This window comes from Etheostoma spectabile, chromosome 14 (assembly GCF_008692095.1).
Source record: "Etheostoma spectabile isolate EspeVRDwgs_2016 chromosome 14, UIUC_Espe_1.0, whole genome shotgun sequence".
Classification (NCBI taxonomy): domain Eukaryota; kingdom Metazoa; phylum Chordata; class Actinopteri; order Perciformes; family Percidae; genus Etheostoma; species Etheostoma spectabile.
This window is the reverse complement of record NC_045746.1, coordinates 3,155,256-3,176,382: the sequence shown is the minus strand read 5'-3', so window position 1 is coordinate 3,176,382 and position 21,127 is coordinate 3,155,256. Positions and strand designations below refer to the sequence as shown.

Here is a 21,127-nt window from a genome sequence, read left to right as displayed (position 1 = left end):
AGTAGCACATGAAGCCTGCCCCAACTTTTTGTCAACTTCTGTGTGTGTTTGTGTGTGTGTGTGATGGGGGATGGTGCATTCAGAGTGAGAAAGACCTGTATTCAGTCGTGTCCTTTGTCAACAGACTTGGATGACAGCCAAACTCAGTTGCCAGTTGGAAAACGTTTTTGTGGGGGCTTATTCAAGCCTGTATAGGTCCTGGCTCAGACTGTGTCTGGTGCATCCAACCAGCTATCCTGCTGCTCCCCTGAAGGCCTCCATCAGTGCTCTGTCCCTGCTGTATGCTGGGATCCTAACAGTCAGATATGTGCAGATTAATAGGTGATTCTTATCTACAGATACTGGGAGTATGTCTCTGGTCGCACCCAGATTACAGCCAAATCGGTTCACTCACTCTTCTGGTATGAGCAAACATGCACTCAACACATACTGTACAATGTCTGGCTGTGATTAGTGGTTACTAACTCCTCATTTGCATGCAAAAAAGTTGAAATGACACACACAAAGTAATAGGTGTTTATCCATAGTTTAATCAGGCTGCCAACCTTTTTAAGCATGTTTTCATTTTAATGGTGTCACAAAGCCAGCATTACTACGAGTAAAAAGGGTCACATCACATCTCTTTGAACTGTTATTAAAGGGTTAAAGCTGGTATGTATATAAGATAATTATGAGCAATCAAACAGAAATCTCCTCAATCTAAATTAATTTATAAAAAACAATCTGAGCTATTGACAATTCAAAACAAAAACACACAAATCAGAGGAGTGGTGCAAAAACTAAATTGTAAGTAGGCATAAAGTTCAAATGACTATTGCCAAGATTACCAGGCTTAATTTCTATGTTCCCAAAAGTGGAGTCTACAGGGACCTCCAGGAGTTGTTAAGATGGCTCCTTAGGGTCCCCAGCTAAATCATTTAACTCACTGCAAATAAATTAAAAGACATAACATACATAAAATATTTAAATATTTGGTTCAAATAAAACACTATAAAGTTATGCAGCTCCTCATTAAAAACACATACGCCCTCTTAGATGATGGGCAAAATCAACAACAGTCTCATTTAAACGTATTTCAGGGTTTTTGAAAAACGTTTAAATGCCTGTTATGACCTTGTCTGACCTACTGTCTACATTGGGATTGTATCACTCTTACCCATAACCGCACTGTACTATTTACACAGTTGAAACAGCGGATTTGATACAGCTAGTTGCTTTTTGTTTGTAGGACAAATACTTAACACTTATCATTGGTGAAAATATATATGGTGGGTTTGGTGACAAATATGAATCGCTAAAAGTGCTGGGAAAATCAGAGCCTTTTTGTTTCTCATTTGTCAGGTTGTAGGAATAGCAACAGCCAAAATATCTCTGGAATATACATACTATACAAACACAGCGTACAGACAGTCGTTACACAATGCAGTATCTGATTAAAATATCCTCCTATGAACACACCTATCCCCTAGGGGTACCCATGGGAACAAAACCAAAAATGACACGGGCCCAGGAAAAAAAAAAAAAACACTGTCGTCAGACCTCGATGACTCACTGCTCTGCTGTCCTCAATTCTCGCCCGTTTGTCCTTCATACATCATGTCTTCACTGTGGTTGCTCTCTGCAGGAAGATAGGCAGAATTTTGAGAGAATCCAAATACAACATAGAGGGACGGTAAAGGTGAATCACAATGCACATTGGGTGCTGTTGATCACTCCTGCCACCAGAGGCTGTTGTTGCACTAACAGACTGTCACTTAACTCAGTGACACAGACACATTTACATGCACGCACTTAAACTGATACAATCACGTCAAATTCTTTGTTCTCTAACACATAAGTGCAAAAACTCACATGGGGTCATAGCTGCTCTGCTCTTTGGATTTGAGGAAGCGCATGGCAAAGAAGCCGCCTGCCTGCACACACAACACCAGTATGATGCCTCCGATGAAACTGGACATGTCAAACTTGGCCTGGGAGAACTCAGAATTGGTGTTACTTTCATCACCTGGAGCAAAAGAAAAGAAAGAGTCAGTGAAATGACATGAAAGCAGAGTGAGGTGGGAAAAGTTCTTTTTTGTTTCTGGTAAAAATGACTGAGGGGCATTGGGGCACATTTTACTCAGCTCCTATGGGAATGATAAATGTCTGACTCAAGAGGGAGGGAAGAGGGTGGGAAGGGATGCTGGAGTTGATACAATTTACCTGAGTCACCTTCACCTCCTCCCTCAGCTACAGACTCTACAACTGGGAAATAAAACATCCAAAAGAAATGAGAATTACTGACGTTGCAGATAAATACATTTTGTTTGTTTGTTTTGTTGTATTGTTTTTTAGCCACCTGTGCACAATTCAGGCACACGAGTCCAGCTACAGTTCATGCCGTTGTCTTCCAAGTTGGCCCCAACCGACACACACATGCCTGTACCATTACCTGAGACAGAAAGAACAAGCATTTTAGTGTGTGTGTGTGTGTGTGTGTGTGTGTGTGTGTGTGTGTGTGTGTTTGTGCGTGTGTTGGTCTACGTTGTGGCATACATAAATAATCAGGCACTTGTATAAACCTGGGAAGCTTATGTTACAGCAGCTTTGATGATTGAATTGCTATCAAAGGCAAAGAGGTGTGTGTGTGTGTGTGTGTGTGTGTGGTGTGTGTGTGTGTGTGTGTGTGTGTGTGTGTGTGTTACCATCTGGACAAAGCCTCCAGACACAGTCTGTCAGGTTGAGCATGGACTCGCCAACGCACAGGTCACATGACTCAGCTTGAGAACAATCTGTAGGAGAGATGGATTTGGCGGTCAATTAAAAGTGTCACTCAAACCAATTAATTGATCGATGGACAATTATCTTCCTACAGACACATTTTAACAGCTTTTGATTATTGCAACACATCCCACCAGTCTGGAAAATGTTGAGATAGGCAAAAAGTCAAGAATAATGCCAAAGAAAAGGGAGTAGACTCTCCTTCAATTCTCACAATAAGTTCAAATGTACTGAAGAATAAGCCATCCTCACACTTATTAGGGGAGATGTTATCAGGGACTCTTGAAGGAGATCAAATGGTGAAAACATGAGTAAAGGAAAGGAGATATCAAAATACCAAGTTTAGGAAGACACAACAATAGGTTTCTGATAAGACCAAAATACACCGTAATGTCATACAATAAGTGAATAAATGCAAGCCATGTGGATGGACCCATACCTGGCTGTGGATACACAGAGGGCACCACTGCTAGAAGCAGCAGTGTGGAGCAGAGGACCTTCAACACCAACTGTTGCATCCTGACAGCCACGGAGTGCCAACACCTGCAATTGACAGTTGAACACAACGCGTTTGGAGAAGAATACAGTGTCACCAAAACAGTTTCAATAAAAATATCTTCTGTAAGTCCTCAAAGGAGTATCCAATAGTTTCTTACAGTATAGAGAAATGGTTCCTGGCTAGGACACAGAGAGAAAGACAGGAGACACAGAGATCTGTGTAACATGAGTAATACCCAAACTTGGTTTCCTGGTAACCAACTGGCCCACCTCAACCCTCCTGAAATATACACCAGTTTGGACAGAGTGACACCTGGTTACTTCTGCAGGCAGTGCACACACACTGCATTCACACATATGTCCTTACAAACACCATTAACAATGTTGGGACACAGTTAATGTGAAAATTAACTGTCCATTTTATGCAAATAATCTGCAGTCAATAAACTTTTGGTGTAGTCATGCTAGTCATTAGTGATTCAAATGTATCCTCTGCAACATTATTATCTTAATCACATTTCATGGTAATCCATCCAAAAGTTTTGAGATATTTCAGTGCAGACCATTGGAGCACCCCCGCTACCATTGCTAAAATATATACTTGTTAGACAACGTTCTATTTTTCGGACTTTTTTTCTTTACAAATACAAGATACTTTCACCTATCCAGGCAATAAAGTCTTGAAATTCAACAACCTAAAGGGAAAATCACTCCTTTGTTCACTTGAAGGCGAATGGTGTCAAGTATCTTAACCCTTGTGTTGTCCTCGTGTCAAATTTGACCCATTTTCAGGTTTTTCATCATAAAAAATGGCTCTTCGAAATAAGCTGAAAATGTCAACAATAGAAATGTAAAAATAACTTTGGAAAAAACATCAAAAAAAGCACCCACAACATTGAAAAGGTGACAAAAATGTCAGAAAAAGCGATAACTTTTTTTCATAGTTGACAAGTAGGACAACACAAGGGTTAAGCACTCACAAGCCAATTAAAAGTAGCAACCATTGTTCCAGGAAATAAACTAGAAGGAGGAATCAGCAGGAATCAATTTGGCTCAGTTTTTCCTGTGAAGAATCAAACAAGTACAATTACACCATGCATCTGCTGGAAAACGTCTGGTTAAGACACTTTAGCAGCACTATGACGGTGCTCGTTTTAATCAGGGAGTTGTCTGAGTCAGTTGCTGGGAACATTAAAATTACAAATAATAATCAGCTTTATGATTAATCATGCACAAGTTGAAGGAGCTAATGGGATTACATATAACTAGATTTGTACCTCTACAATTTCATGTGACAAATAAAATTGGCGGATTGATTGAATATGTGTCTTGAGTGATCCAATCCAAAAGGACAGCTGTAGTTATACTGTGGTGTGAATGCATTTAAAACACCCTGACGTTGGCATGCGACGATGTGTATACACAGCAGACAGCCTGTGCTTTAGTAGTCTATCATCACCTAAAATGGGCCACTGAATGGAATGAAGTACTACCTAGTCACTTGTCAATCAATCAATAATATACTTATATACTCAGACAAGGTTTTAAAGTAAGGTATTCAATCCTTACTGCAATACTTTTCACTACAGTAGCTGTGTGGCCAAGATCACTGATCTAATCACGAATCAATTACAAGTTTGAGACACATTCAAACAGTCACAACTATAAGACATAATCTGAATATGCAGTATCTGGACACATCAACAACAACAAGGTTTGATAGTATTGATATGGATTGATGTCTAGAAGTCTAATGGATCACTTTGTGGAATGGTGATGGGGAAATAAAACAACAGTAAAAGGGTGCTCAGAGCAACCTAGTCCAGCTCTATCTACACACACCAGCACCAGCACAAAAAGTGCAAGCCTCTGACATGCAACGTGCTGCTTTATGATGTAGATGAACTGAGTCATAGCCCCGGCCGCAAGCCCTCACAGGCAGGTGCATTGAGCCCGGAAATACGACACTCTTTTCAACTTTATGCAATGAATTCCACCATCAACACCTCCTCGGTTCACACCGACGTGGCTCATGTACACACACATCTCTACACATCTTCTAGGTACATGTGCAGCTCTACAGGGTGGCTGTTTGTGTTCTGTGTTTGGGTGTCGACGTGCCAAAAAAACCCTCAAAGGGATATTCCGCAGTCCTGTCGAACACGATCTCTTCCTCGACGGATGCTCCCACTGCTGGCCAAAAACCGAAACACCAGTGTCAAACTAGTGGATAATGCAGTAATTTACGAGCAAAGGACCTTTTAGTATTACAGTGTTACAAATACGCATATGTGATATAGCTGGATAAAAGACATTAGTGTAAGGACATAAAAAGCGATCCATTACAATAGTGTTTTAGACAAAAAACAGCTGTAATTTTGCAGTAATTTGGAGAAGCTTGACATCTTTGAAGGTGACAAGTGTTGCATTTCAGCTCCGTAAGGTGACGTAGGAGGGTTTTATTGGCAGGAAGCGTGTCCTAATATGGCTCGAGCAGAACTAGATTCCCCCAGTCAGCGCATTGATATGCGCGACCACGTAGACAACCGTGCAAGCCATCCTGCAGCACCCACGCTCACTATCAGACCGGGGAAGCCTTGAATTCCCTACTGCTGTTAAAATACTGTAGGTCGAGTGAGGGGCTGTGTTTCAATGTTAAAATGCTCAACTAAAAAAAAATAAACCAGAAACCCCTTCCCATCCACATACAGACACGGTCCCATACGATTTCTAAATTATTTTGGGGATATTTTTATTATTATAATTATTATTACATGTGTGAACCTCATTATGTACAGTATAAGCTAAATAAATACTGTCAGAGAGGCGCTTATTGACGTCTTTGATCGATCGTGAGGCTCCTGTTTGTGCTGATGTTGAATTAAATTGGATTAATGACCATATAGGCAATTTTTCTGCCCATCACTGTTGGCTTATTAAACTCCCAATGTACTATATCTATAAACACCAATACTTATTATTATTATTATTATTATATAAAAGTCATAGCCGGGTTTTGGCTATGAAAGGTGCAATTAGGTCGTTGTCCGTTCATTTAGGTGGGTTGCTTTCACTTGAAGTCTCAATTTCCCATAGTTGCTCTGCAGGACGCCTCCCCATGACTCATCTTGACGTGTTTCAGCACCGTGGACAGCGCCAGTCCTGAGCTCTGTCCCACACCTCTACACCTCTGAGCCCTGCCCAACACAAAACAGTATCATCTCAGTTACCAGGCCCCTGGGTCTTATTGATAAATGTGTGAGTGTGTGTGTGTGCTAGAGAGAGGGGGGGCTATTGATGGTCATTATTTACAAGAAATGAGAGCAAGCGTGAACCGCAGTGGGAGGGGCGCTAGAGATGCCGCATTTTTCTGAATGAAATTACTCCTTGTACATCCCCTCCCTAGTCTCCCCGCACTTCAATGCCGGAATCTCATTGGTCGAGCCTCCCAGTCACTGACGTCAGATCGGCTGTCTTGTGGATGGGTCCGCGCGCAAGAGCATCCATTCTTCCTCCCATAGGCGCTCCAGAGAGACAGAAGAAAAAGAGATGCAAGAGACGCCAAGTGAGAGTTTGGTGCAACTTTGATGAAGACAGGAGCACGGAGCGCTGTCACACACAGGGACTGTCCTCCTTTTATAGACTGGTACCGAGCATCACTTCGGACAGCGTCACCACATCTCCATCATTTGATCGTAGAAGAGGAGAGAAGAAATCGGTTTAACTCTCGCAAAGGAATCACGAAATCGCGTTAACAAGGTAAGATGAATACTGTATTATGTGCATGTTTTCGTGTCTGTGCAGTGTGATCGTGTGTGCGTGAGGGAGTCGGGGATACCCTCTGTGGTGCAATGAACCTTCAATTGTATTATACAACAGGGTCCTCCGCAGCAGGAGGACGGATATGACTTCTTACTGAGATGCGATAGGGAGAAGAATGAAAGACTCCTGGTACCCCCCCAAAAAACTCCTCCTGTAGGCTATAAGGAAAAAGAAAGACTCGGAAAATATGTTAAAGTATTACAGTCACGGTGTGGTATTTCCTTTTGGTAGGCGTGCAGTACAGTTTGACATTTTGCTAAAGAACAAGCAGATAACACACCGGAGTGCACAGGCATCTTAACATTGTATCAGGCGAATTCTTTGAATAACTGTAGCCTCACTACTTTACAGTGTAGTGTCCCTCATGTTTGGACATTGACTATAAGGGAATCCTCCCACTGTAGCTCACTGACTTCCTCTGGAAGTGAGTTTACCGATTCAATTTTAACCAGCCACCCTATAAATGGTATATAAGATGTCTGGATGCTCCTGAAACGTGTGTAAGATAGAACCAAAAGAGCAAGCCAATAAAAGCCACTAGATTTAGTGTGACGTGATAAACATGAATATAGGTTAATAATGGTTTATTATGTATAATCAGTGACACAATATATTGGTTCCATTCATGTTTTAGTAACTCTATCAAGTTGAATTAAGCCTACATATCAAAATTGATTTGCGTGACTTCCTGCAAGACTACAGATGGTGACGTCACTGACATTTCAAGGGCTTCAAGCAGTATTACTATATAAAAAGTAAATATTTGAGTTACTAATAATGAAACATTTATGGCCTGAAAAAAACCGTTTATTTTAAAGGGGAAATTACAAAATAGTCTAAGTATAAGTATTTTTCAGCTTGTAATTTGTATTTTACATTATTTGTTTTAAATAAATCTCATCTAGGGACAAAATAAGGGTATATCCTTAGCCTAATTAGTTTGGTTAAAATAACATGTCTTTTATTAATCTTATTATTGCACACAGTATCTGTCCCAATAGGCTACTAACTAACTAAATACATTTTTTTGAATCCCTCTGTACAACAAAAACAATAAAAGAGAGCTCAGGGTGTGACTATCACTAATACCACTTTATGCATTCATCTATAGTTATTTTGTTCAATTGCTGTAGATTACAAGAGCATAACATGCCCCATCCAGCCTCCAGCAGCTCCACATGCTGAAACCACAGCTTTTGGTTAATGAAAGGCTGTAATGGACAGATAGAGATGCTAATGACCCATTAGAGCTAATGTCGACATGTTTCTCCTTTTCTCTCTCTTAGGTTGGATTTTTGTGACTGCTGACAAAAAGCCATGACACTGAACGCCTCTGACCTGGACTGGGATGAGTCCTCAGGTGCAGACCCCTTCTTTCCTCTGGATCGACTGGATAGCTCATATGAAGTCCCGCCCCTTACAGTGTGGGGTGTGGCCCTCTGTGTTTCAGGAACTGTCATTGCCACTGAAAATGCAATAGTTGTCACTACCATCCTGGCCACCCCGTCTTTTCGTGCCCCTGTTTTTCTGCTGCTGGCTAGCCTCGGATTGGCCGATCTCCTGGCAGGTGTTGCCTTGATCTTGCACTTTCTTTTCCTGTTCTGCATTGAGCCAAGTGATTGGTCAGAATTGCTGACCTCAGGACTGCTGGTGACATCACTGATTGCCTCACTCTGTAGCCTGATGGGTGTTGCTTTGGACCGATACATGTCTTTAAGCCACGCCCTCACCTATGGTTCAAGCGAATCCCGTTACAGAGCCGCCATTCTCCTGCTGCTGATCTGGTTGGGTGCATGTGTCATTGGGGCGGGACCTGCAATGGGATGGCACTGTCTGGGAGAGCCAAACTCCTGTTCTGTAGCACGCCCTCTGACCCGGACATACCTATCGCTGCTGTGTGGTGGCTTCCTGGTGGTTGTCATGGTAACCCTGCAATTGTACGCTGGGATCTGCCGTGTGGCAAGGCGGCATGCCCACGCCATTGCTACCCAGAGGCACTTCCTATCTACCAACCAATCATATGCAAGCAAACACAGCAGTGGAAGGGGCTTCTCTCGGTTGATCCTAGTCCTCAGTGTGTTTGTGGGCTGCTGGATGCCTTTCTCCCTCTGGGGGCTGCTAGGAGACGCATCCAGCCCTCCTCTGTACACCTACGCCACCTTGGTACCAGCAGCAGGCAGCTCGCTGCTGAACCCAATACTCTACAGTCTGAGAAACAAAGACATTCGCAAGGTGCTGCTCCAGGCCTGCTGCCCGCACAGATGCACACACAACGCACACATACACTACCCTGCTGATGTGTAGACAGCCAAACCTCACCAGACTCAAACCACCACACAATCTATGCCAGACATATCACTGTTTGTGTGCCAATACACACATAGCTGCATTGACTATCATCCAGATCCAGAACATGAAATCTCTCACAAACATAAACTCCCACACACGCAATAAGCGCTTCTCCAAGAGATGAAGTCCACCTGCAAATCAGAATGTTTCTGGATTGTCCTGGCTGGCGGCCATTTTGGGAGTACTAACTAAACGTACTGTCTTGTGTGTTCTTTGTGCCTCATCGTCAGTCAATTGTAATTCCACTGGATCCCCAGATTAAAACAATCACAAGGGTGCCATTCATGCCCCCACTCATAGAAAGTGGATTTAATCACCATTGGCACTTTAAGGTGAGAGGAATGGATGGGGTTTTAATGTAAGCCTGTCACAGTGTAATGTGATCCAAAGTCCTAAAATTATTAACTTGATTGTCTAGAAAACACAATGTTCTAGATCTTTGAGATTCTGTTTTGCACATGCTGTTACAGGCACTTTGAAAGGTACTGACCATATGTTCGTGTTGCACAGCCTTTTTATAAATGAATGAATATTTTATACTGATGAATAATAAATATACTTCTTTTCTACCGGGCAATGTCAGCACTCTTCTCTTTACTGCTGCCGAAGCTTTCAGTGCGTTTGTCTCCCTCTATCTCTCAGTCTTTACCTCTATTGGACACAAAATGCTGCTCTCTATTGTATCCTAAACTAAGCAATCTCCAACATAATCCCTCTGCAAACCCACATTGTCCTTTTAAAAACTACAAAGCAGCCTTGGTATTAGGATAAAGTGATTATAAAAGTGGTTTTACTCTCCTCCTACTCATTTTCTGAACTTCAATGCAATGTATTCATGTTCTCACCCCCTACACAAGTCAGAACTGTGCACTGTGAAAAGGTGTCCACCACTGATATGAAGAAGATGAGTCAGGGATAAAACATGAGGAGTCTTATGCCAAGGCTTGACACTTGAGAACATGTTGTTCAACACACAGCATACACACTATTCATTCTCACAAAAATAAATCTCAACAATCACTGTAATTCACTCTTTATTAAAATAACTATAATCTTTTGGAAATGAAAGCCAGGAGAAGCTTTGGCAAAGCATGTTATGTGATTGTAATTTAACACAGGCACATTTAAAATAAAGGCACTTGAGAAATATGTGGTCCACACTAAACATCAGTCGGTTCTACTGTACATTTGACTCATCAACGGGAGCTGATAAGGTTTTTAGAAGCTGATCAGTGACAAGTGTGGATAACCAAAATAAACCTGCACTGACACTGAAATGCAGTATAAAAAGGCACTCTTTTTAAATAGCATAGTGATGAAAGTAACAGAGCCTAGTTGATCCCCAGAAATGTTCAAAAGAAAAACTGCAGCAAGAAATACACAACAGAGCTGAACCACAATACAAAATGAAACACGTGATCTCATCAAACACCCAGGTATCTGTCATGATGAGCCAATACTTCCCCTATCATACTGAATAATTCATTGATGAATTTGTTTATAAACTACAACCATGTCACATCCACAAGTGAATTGTTCCCATGACAACCACAGAAAGAAGACTGAATATAAATGAGGAAAGGAAAAGTGGCAAAGAAAACTGTGCTTTTAAGGGATATAAAAAGGATTGCATTCATTATCTTTAGTAAATATGATTCAATATCTTATATAAACTTTACATCTATATTGTATAATCTATGAGTGAGCGAAAATGTTTTGACGTCAACACATTATGTCTTATCCACTGAGTCAGTACGTACAAATACTGTGTGTTGAAAAGGTTCCGTGCTTGTGTGTCCACTCCCTCTCTATTGTCCCTTCCCTTAATATACTTAAGCGGCTAAAATCAGACATTTGACCTACAGCAAAGGACAAACGATTCTAATAGACACTAAGAGGTGATGTGTTTACATACAGACTCAGCAGAGAGACGTGCATCACATCACACAACACTCTAACATCAATAACTTCCAATTAAAGCATCAAGGTTGGGGAAACAACCAGGCACACTCACACTCTCTCAATCTTTGGACTTTTGCACCTCTGATCAGAATAATTTTGGATAAACAAAACTAAATGGTTCAAGGAATGTGATTTGTAATAGGTCACCTGTACATACTATTAGTGCATACACTAAAAATCTAAAAGATACACAGAATATGGACCTGTGCCTCTCCGGTATTAAGAATGGAATCTGAATGGAAACAGGATGCTGTTTAAGGCTAAGGAAAGATACAGATGTGGTAGTGAAGGGGAAACGGGACGACAATCACTCCGACCACTCATCATCGTCAAACTCGGAGGAGTCATCCTCGCTGTCGCTGCACTCTACAGCAATACGACGGGACAGGATGGCGGCCACGTCATTGCCAGACGTATCTCTTTTCTCCTGCTCCCGTTGTGCCTCCGTCTTACGCAGGTTGAAACCTTAAAGGGAGTTAGGGAGGACAGTTACAGTGAGTGTGTGTGTGCAGATGGGGGATCTCTCTAAATCTTTCTATTTTTATTCTCATAGTACGTATGTTATTTGCATTTACAGTATGTCCACCTTAAAGACAAACTTGCTTGCCATGAAAATTTTAATTTAAGACAAAAAGTATATTTTATAGCTAACCAAAAATATATTATCAGTTCCCATATATATATATATATATATATATATATATATATATATATACACTCCCCGGCCACTTTATTAGGTCCACCTGTCCAACTGCTCGTAACACTTAATTTCTAAGCAGCCAATCACATGGCGGCAACTCAGTGCATTTAGCATGTAGACATGGTCAAGAGAATCTCCTGCAGTTCAAACCGAGCATCAGTATGGGAAGAAAGGTGATTTGAGTGACTTTGAACGTGGCATGATTGTGGTGCCAGGCAGTTCTGTGGGCGGAAATGCCTTGTTGATGCCAGAGTCAGAGGAGAATGGCCAGACTGGTTCGAGCTGATAGAAGGGCAACAGTGACTCAAATAACCACCCGTTACAACCAAGTGGGCAGAAGAGCATCTCTGAACGCACAGTACGTCCAACTTTGAGGCAGATGGCACAGCGCAGAAGACCACATCGGTGCCACTCCTTTCAGCTAAGACCAGGAAACTGAGACTACAATTTGCACAAGCTCATCGAAATTGGACAATAGAAGATTGGAAAAACGTTTGCCTGGTCTGATGAGTCTCGATTTCTCGCTGCGACAGTCGGATGGTAGGGTCAGAATTTGGCGTCTACAACATGAAAGCATGGATCCATCCTGCCTTGTATCAACGGTTCAGGCTGGTGTGGTGGTGTCATGGTGTGGGGAATATTTTCTTGGCACTCTTTGGGCCCCTTGGTACCATTGAGCATCGTTGCAACGCACAGCCTACCTGAGTATTGTTGCTGACCATGTCCATCCCTTTATGACCATAATGTACCCAACTTCTGTGGCTACTTTCAGCAGGATATGCGCCATGTCATAAAGCTGGAATCATCACAGACTGGTTTCTTGAACTGACAATGGTTCGCTGTACTCAATGGCCTCCACAGTCACCAGATCTCAATCCAATAGAGCATCTTTGGGATGTGGTGGAACGGGAGATTCGCATCATGGATGTGCAGGCCGACAAATCTGCGGCAACTGTGTGATGCCATCATGTCAATATGGACCAAACTCCCTGAGGAATGCTTCCAGCACCTTTGTTAAATCTAGTAACGCTAGTTAGCTAGTAACGGGTCCAACCCGTTACTAGCATGGGGTACCTAATAAGTGGCCGGTGAGTGTATAGAGATATTATATATATATATATATATATATATATATATATATATATATATATATATATATGTGTAAAAGTAGGGAGGGAATGTCATCATATTGTATTTTGTTTTAAACAAAAGAAAAATCCACTTTGTCAATTATTTTTGAGCCAGGAAAGCATTTAACAAGTTTGCTGGTCCACAAGGATACACACAATGTGTTTTGGTCACAAACACTAAATGTAAGTACAACTTTATCTGTTAGAAAACTCCATGGGGTAAATTTAAGGCATAAACAAAGAGATACTCATAACGCAGCAGGCCCCCCTCAGTTTTATATTAAATATATTATTGGAAAAGCTTTACCAATGTCGTAATGTGTTAGCAACAATTTAACGTTGGAGCCGGTTGACGTAAAGCCAATTTTAGATATTTCATATCCTGTCAGGTGCTGCATAAAATTCCTTGTAATGTATATGCTCATTAGAAATACATCCATTTTATACTGATCTGTTTCCTGTAGTGTCCTACCTTGTCGGATGGCCTGCAGTAGGTCACTGCGAGGATCATCGGCAGCAGGCTCTGGCTGAGGTTTAGGAGCGAGCTTGGTGGCGCCCACCACACAGGGAGGAGTGGAGCAGATGTGGTATGATGAAGGAGGAGGGCCAGCGGGGGTGGAGGAGAGGAGGAGGTGGTGGACCACCACCTCCTGTGGGCATAGGGGGGAGGGGAGAAGAACAGTGGACATAGCAGGGGGAGGAGGGGGAGCAGGTGGGGAGGGATGGCAGTGGAAGAGGAGGGAGAATGGAGGAGGAAAGGGTGGTGTCAAGCCATAAGAGGTGGGGGAACCCCAAATCCAGAGGGTGGAGGAGGGGGAGGAGGTGCAGGAGGAGGAGAGAGGTTAGGGCGAGAGTTGGGAGGGGGAGAGACCATGGGGGGAGCAGGAGGTGGGTGGTTTGGACTTAGCACACTGACACGCTTCTGGGTTGGTGCTCCGTACCCTCCGTCATTATACCTGCAAACGACAGAGTGAAAGTTATTTAAGAGGATAAGTTAAAGGACAAAATGGACCCTTCAGTTGGCTTATAGGCAAGATGCTACTTACGCCATGTCTGGAGGTGGAGGAGGCAGGAAGTCATCATTGCCAGGCGGAGAGAGAGGGGAGCCAGGCTCATAAGCGTAGGAGTCGGTACTCATCTCGAAGCCTTCAGAATTGAAGCCATCTCCAGATCCAATACTGCCATTCAGAGCCTCGGAAGAATTCCTTAAAACAAATTTAAGACATCACTATCAGCCCAAAATGTTGTACTTATACCAACACCGTGAAACATTTCGGTACAGAAAAAAAAAAAGTCTGCAAGGGTAATTTCCTATTGCTGGAATTCAGTGGTTGAAATGACTGCAGAGACAGATACATTTGCGAGATGGACATTATTTAGAGTTATTACGCTGTATTGAACATTGAAGCGCGCTGTCCTGTTACTGTTCCCTCAACCACAATTCAGAGTCAAGTAGGCCTATTATACGTTTTACTTCACTATTTATTTTAAAGCTGTAGTTACTTTGCAGATTCAGATTAAAAATACAAAATATCATGAATGAAGGAATTATGATGTACTATTGTGGATAAAGATGAGAATTTGTTGATCCCGTGGTGAAATTCATACGCTGCCTGCCAAGTCATACTTCGGCTGTTATTTTGGTTAAAGTAACTCAAAAGTAATGCAAAATGTATGTAAAGCATTACAATTCAAAAACAGTAATATTGTATTATATCTAATTAATCTCAAATGACAGTAACTAGTAATCCATAGTGTATTACATTTTGGAAGTCATACATACATAAATACATGCATACACACAAACACAAATATATACATATACATATATATTTATAAATAAAAAGCAGAAGAACAAAAATAGTGATGTTGACACATGTGGTGACTGGTCCACATTGCTATTAAAACAGCATAACGTACAGTCACTTACACAGCAAAAAAATTGGCTCATCCTCCATTTTAAGAGCTTGACAGGGAGTTTTTTTCCTCATCAGGCCTGGCTTGTGATTGATTGGGTTCCAAGCCAGTAGGGTAATTAAATAGTAAATGACTTTTAAAACAGATAGTTGTTTATGTGCTTTTCAAAGTATTGCTTTTTAATATTGCTATATTTTTTATTTTTTGTATTAAATTTAATAAAAACAATACACCGAAGAACAAATCACAGCAGAGGAAACACTACCCTATGGCCTGCTGTGACTCATGCATTTGTTTACTGCAATTTGACATTAACAGCCAGTTCTACACCCAACCCCCTGAGAACATTTTCAGACAGGACATACCACCCATATCACTGTGTACAGACTGGTTGATAAGATAGGGGCGAGTGGAATTTACCATGCAAGTGCCCATTCAGTACTTTTACCGTGTTTAAGGGATAGTTTGCTTTTTTTTTTTTAAGTGGGATTGCATGAGGTACTTAACCACAGTCAGCGTAATAACTTGAGATGGCTGTTGGCATGCCCACAGTTTCAAGAAGCAGGCAGTAGTAACAACACAGATGCTAAGCAATGTACTGCAGTCAAACAGCCCTTTATGACAGAGAACTGATGCCGTTAGATCACTCTCTTCAAAGCAACTAGAAATGACTGTCTGAAGGCAAGGTAAAGCCGTGAAAATATTCTAAATATAGCATAAACGCATAAACAGATAATGATTTTTTTTTTAGGTGGTCTTTTTCTTTAGGTGGCTAAAATACGATTTGCTGTGTGGCCCAGTCCACAGTAGTATATTGCCTAGCTTCAATGTCGGGACAAAACTGGGAGCTTGCCAACAGCCAACTCCTGTAGGTAACGGCTCATAAAACAGGTAGAACCACTTAAAGATCAGTAATATCCTTTTAACTAAAACTAGAGAGAGAAATGATAAAAACGTTAAAAAGTCATTATTTTGTATTGTTGCTGAAATGGATTCAGAAGCCTCTTGGGCCTGTGGATGACCATAACAAATACACACTCCACCAAACTGCAGAGATATCCACCTCACTTCACACAATTTCTTAACTTACATCAAATCATTCTTTGGCACCACAAACTCCGCCCCCATCTTACGGCGTTCCCATTCATCCTTTCTGGTCTTGATCTTTCGTGGATTAAGCGTTCGTTGGTTCAAATGGTCTTTCTTCTCCTTCTACTCAAAAATGAAAGAGTGAAAAACAGTCATCCAAATGGTTGGATCCAAATGCTTCCATTTGATGTCAACAACAATGTTCCAACCCAATGGCTGTTGTGTTACTTGTTTTGTGTGTTTGAGCATGTTTAAGTGTCTCACTCTGTGTTTGCGTTTCTCCTTCATGATGTCCTTGGTGTCCTGCAGCATTTTCTCCTTCCACAGGTCAAAGAAGTAGGAGGGATCAGTGTAAAACTTCAGGGCCTCTTTCCCATCGTCCCTGGAGACAACCATTTTACAAACATTATCAATACATTTAGATCTCAGTTACACTTCACACAGTGTTTGTAGAAGTGTCACACGGTGTTTGTAGAAGTACCAAACACTTCCCCTTTTTAGCTCAATAAAAGAAACCGGGTGGTTTTGTTACATACTACCTAATATTCAGAGAAGTGAAAAGGAGTTCCATATTCTGATCATATCTGTCAAATTAATACCATTTTCACATTCAAAACAGTCACAAACAGAGTCTTAGTAACATAATTGGACTAGCTTACACTCTTGCTCTGCTTATCATCGATGCCACTGCTGCGATGACTTACTGAACAGACGTCACCCTCTACTGGCCCAGCACCCTTCTGTTCTGGTTTCTAATTAATCATACTTCCGGCGACATGTCATGCCTTGGGCTCAATTAATATTCAATATCTCAAGGATAGGTGTCAGCTTGGTTGTGACACATATAGTTGTTTTTTTCCCACAGAATGTCTTCAGTACTGCTTTGATTCAATATACTTACAAGCAGAGACATTGACATGCAATGTAAATAATTTAGTCTTTGTTGCCATTGAGTCTATCTGAGTTTAGAGTGATTTGTCATTAAGTTTGCTTGTTTGTTTTTCAACAAAACCAATCAAGAACTGCCTGAACATAAGTGGCTCAAAATGAATTTCTTTATAACATATTGAAACACTAATTGCACAGAGTACTGCATAACCATGATACATCTCAAGGATCTTGCAAATGTGGGCTACATGTCTCCTAAGAAACAGGATAAACATACCAGCAAATTTGACATTTTCATGATATTGAGCATTATAAAATTGTATTTCAAATTTTTCCAGCTTTTATGCTTTACAGATATAGTCCAGCCACTTTTTTTAGACCCACTCCTTGTTGCATATGCATTAGAGAGGTTGGTTTAAATAATGTATAGTCATGACAAAAATATAGCATGCATGTGTGTTTCCATGTGTGCACATATGCATGCACATGGTCTTAATATGTAATGCTTGTCATGCTCCAGTGTATGAACATGACCCGTGGATGAGCATCTGTGCGTCTACTGAGCCCTACCGGTATTGGCTGAGGTAGTTGAGGGGTGGGGGCGGATTACAGGTTTTGTAGGTGTCCTGTACAGGCATTGGCAGAGATGGCCTGGTGAACATCTGCTGGTCCTGGGTCAGACTGCTTCGGAAGGCCTTACGAGTAGTGATGGCCTGCAAAGAGACTAAGAGAGAAACATACAGATGAAATAGAAAGAATAATATATTTTATATATATATATATATATAGTGCTCAAGGGGAACAAGGTTATTTAAATAGCAAAGTTGTGTAAGTCAGTGTTTCATTTCATGTTAAATTTAGCCTTATTCAAATTATTGAACTACTCTTATACTAACATCAGTAGAAATATTAGTAATAGTAACTGTAACATGTGGGAGTATTTACCTTCCTCTTCTTTGGGGTCCAGCTGGGTGACTTTTACCTGCAGTCGATCCACTCTTTCTCCCAGTGTATTTACTCTGATCGCAAATGCTCCAGCCTGGATAAACAGCTCCCCAAACACATCTTCTGCATATTTACCTACACAGAGACACACAGAGACACACAGAGACACACAGAGACACACACACACACACGATTTTCATTGATTGAAGTATGTGTCTCCAACATGCACAATAAATGCATATTCACAACTAGATCCAAATAAAACTTTGTATAAACATGCAAATATACACAGGTCAATACACATTTGCCAAGTGTTATCAACAATTTACATAATATTTTAATGACAAGAGTAATGACACACAGCAGAGACTCACTAAGGCTGCCGAGCTGGCGGATGATGTTGGCCAGGCTGATATTGGTGACACATTCCAGCTCACTGCGGATGTTAGAGGGGATGGTCTGTCGACACACATGCCGTGGCTCTATATTCCTCGTAACCAGAGGCATGGTGGGGTGTTGTGTGTTGGGGGGCCCAACCCTGATGGGAAAGAGGAAGTGGGACATTTGAGGCATGGACATACAAAACATAAAAAAGGACTAAAAGACAGCACTGAGATTTATTACATACACCTGTGGTACGAATAAGTCTAGAGCTGAAATAATGTTTAATTAGTTTACTGGCAAATATTTAATCAACAACCATTTTGATAATGGATAGATCATTTACATTATTTTTTCTAGCACAAATGACAGGTCCCAGCTTCTTAAAAGTGATGCTTTGCTGCTTTTTGTTTTTGTTTATGTTTTATATCACTGTAATTTAAATCTCTTTGGGTTTTGGAATGTTGGTTGGAGAAAACATGTAAATGCAAAAGGCATCACCTTGGGTTCATAACAATAAAGAAAGAATAGACTAAACACAATTAATCAAAAGATGATAAAAACAGATTACTTGATAATGAAAATGATTGTTACTTTCATCCCTATGAGTCACATGCTCACATTACCCAGACACGCATGTTTAAATAAACCCTGAACCAGACAGAGCTAAAGCAGAAGCAAAACTAAAGCCACATTTCTCAGAAAATATCCAGCACCCACCCAGTTTCTGTGGAACAGGACCATTTAACATAAGAAAAGAGAGAAAACTGGTGCAATAAGGATTTATGCACAGTTATGCTTACAGCAGTGTCATTATTTCAAATTATATTGGATGAATCACATTTAATGCCTGAAAAAGTAAACTCCCCACACAAAGCAGTAACTCTACAGTGCCATAGGAATATGTCCAGAAAATGACAACTCCCATAGGTGCTCAGAGACTCTCACTGTTACCAAGACAGTGCAAGTAGGCCGAATTTAGCCAACTGGAAGTATACCCTGCAGTGCTTCCTATTCCCCGTTCCGTTTGCCTAATTACAAGTTTTCATGTTAACGTTCAGACAATGATGAGGTCATGGAACAAATGGCATTAGTAGGTGGATTCAAGTCTGCACTTTCCTTTGCGTTGATAGGGGCATTTCTATGCGTGTTTTCAAAGCGAGAATGATTTTACGCTCTGAGGTTTATCATTTATTCCATTGAAAGTGGAGCTGGTAGAGATTTCTAGCTCAAATGGAGCTCCGCGCTGTGTGGTTCGTGGCATGTTTGGCAGACGTACAGTCAACCGTTCTGTCAAATGGACACATTGAAATTATTATTGTTTTACCAATAAGTTTAATATCTTAAATACACTCTAATCATTTTTCCTAGATTAACAACTACAGGAGAAGAAATCATTCGGAAACTTTACACTTTGACGCCCACAACATTAGCGAAAATGTAACTTGGGATCTCGGCCTTGTTAGAGCAGGAAGTAACTTGTCGGCGCCTCTTATCTCGAAGAAACACCCAAACAAAATTAAGTTTACATCTTTCACTTCATGAAGACAATACTGACTAAACGTACTTAACTTACCGTCAAAATTGGCAATTGTAGACTCTCTCTATACAGTCTGGTTGTTATCCTGTCTCAAGATTTTCACAAGAAATGTTCAGCAGTACAGTACACGGACGAGCTACCAAAGTCCCGGGATTGTGAACTTCTGATTGGTCGAGCGACTGAGTTCCTGTAAGTTGATTGGCTTGTGCGCCTGTTTTTGCTGAAAACAGGATGTGGAAATTTAAACGTAAAAAGCGCAACTCCACCCTGACTAGTGGCAAACAGCTGTGCGTAATTTGCGTAACGAAGGGTGGAGGCAGAAACACATTTCTACGTGTGTTCCAGCGAGTTGGAACGCGTCCGAGGAATGACTGGCATTGGCCTTTATGCATAAGTGTAAAGACAAAAACAATGTGAAGAAAAGCACTTAGCTAAATAGATGAATAGCTGTCACGTGAGCCTTGCTTGGTCCCGTGTAAACTGGAACGGTTTATGGGAGGCGAGGCAAGTCAGTGTCCAGAAAAGTTTAATTGTTTATTCAAGTTTAGGAACGTACGGTAAAAGGCAGTGTTGAGACAACGCGTGTGTTTGAAAGTTGCCGTTATAGCCTTGTCTTGCGCTACAGTGCATTAGACTTATTTATGTTAGACCAAACAGTTAAGCCAGTATTGCGGCCTATTCTTTTAGTTTGCTTTATAGTGTATGTGCAAATATGTTGAAAGGAAAAAACTAACTCTATACTTGAATTACTACACTTAAAATTGTATTGGAAATACACACATTAGGTATCACATACATCAGAAATCATCATATCAGTAATATTCTTGTATCTACGTACATACCTCTCCACATAGGTCCATCTTTGTTTTCTTCTCTTATAATAAAACAGAAACAACTCATTAATATAAACCATATTAAGTCATGAGTTGTAATTGTATACTTCCATATACACTACAAGGATGATTTATGTAGGTTTGCATGTGGGTGCAAGGCCTATCTGGTGAGGAAAGGGACACTTAATTAGCTCATCTACCTCCTTTCATTCGATATTAACCTAACACCCTTTTTAAATTATTCACATATCATAGAAAGTAATGTAAAACATTCTTTCTGCCAGATGCCATAAATTTCAACGCACAGTAATGT

General features: G+C 41.0%; 3 protein-coding genes across 3 annotated transcripts; 1 reads left to right on the top strand and 2 right to left on the bottom strand.

Moving 5' to 3' along the window:
* Positions 1–566: 566 nt before the first annotated feature.
* Positions 567–3,962, bottom strand: cd164l2 (CD164 sialomucin-like 2). Its single transcript, XM_032536149.1, has 7 exons — positions 3,417–3,962; positions 3,200–3,303; positions 2,685–2,771; positions 2,339–2,431; positions 2,203–2,244; positions 1,852–2,005; positions 567–1,618 (listed from the first exon to the last, which is right to left on the bottom strand). The coding sequence occupies exons 2-7, from the start codon at positions 3,276–3,278 to the stop codon at positions 1,603–1,605; spliced, it is 471 nt and encodes a 156-aa protein (XP_032392040.1). The 5' UTR covers positions 3,279–3,303; positions 3,417–3,962; the 3' UTR covers positions 567–1,602.
* A 2,731-nt stretch (positions 3,963–6,693) lies between these two features.
* On the top strand, positions 6,694–9,998 carry gpr3 (G protein-coupled receptor 3). The gene is made up of 2 exons (XM_032535313.1): positions 6,694–7,017; positions 8,367–9,998. Exon 2 carries the CDS (start codon positions 8,398–8,400, stop codon positions 9,382–9,384), a length of 987 nt encoding a protein of 328 aa, XP_032391204.1. The 5' UTR covers positions 6,694–7,017; positions 8,367–8,397; the 3' UTR covers positions 9,385–9,998.
* Positions 9,999–10,446: 448 nt separating this feature from the next.
* Positions 10,447–20,221, bottom strand: wasf2 (WASP family member 2). The gene is given in 12 exon segments (XM_032535312.1): positions 10,447–11,856; positions 13,694–13,845; positions 13,847–13,911; positions 13,914–13,990; positions 13,993–14,177; positions 14,268–14,426; positions 16,229–16,350; positions 16,492–16,609; positions 17,686–17,839; positions 18,061–18,195; positions 18,435–18,598; positions 20,018–20,221. Coding segments are annotated over 11 exon segments (1,458 nt in total). The 5' UTR covers positions 18,568–18,598; positions 20,018–20,221; the 3' UTR covers positions 10,447–11,698.
* Between the last annotated feature and the right edge of the window lie 906 nt (positions 20,222–21,127).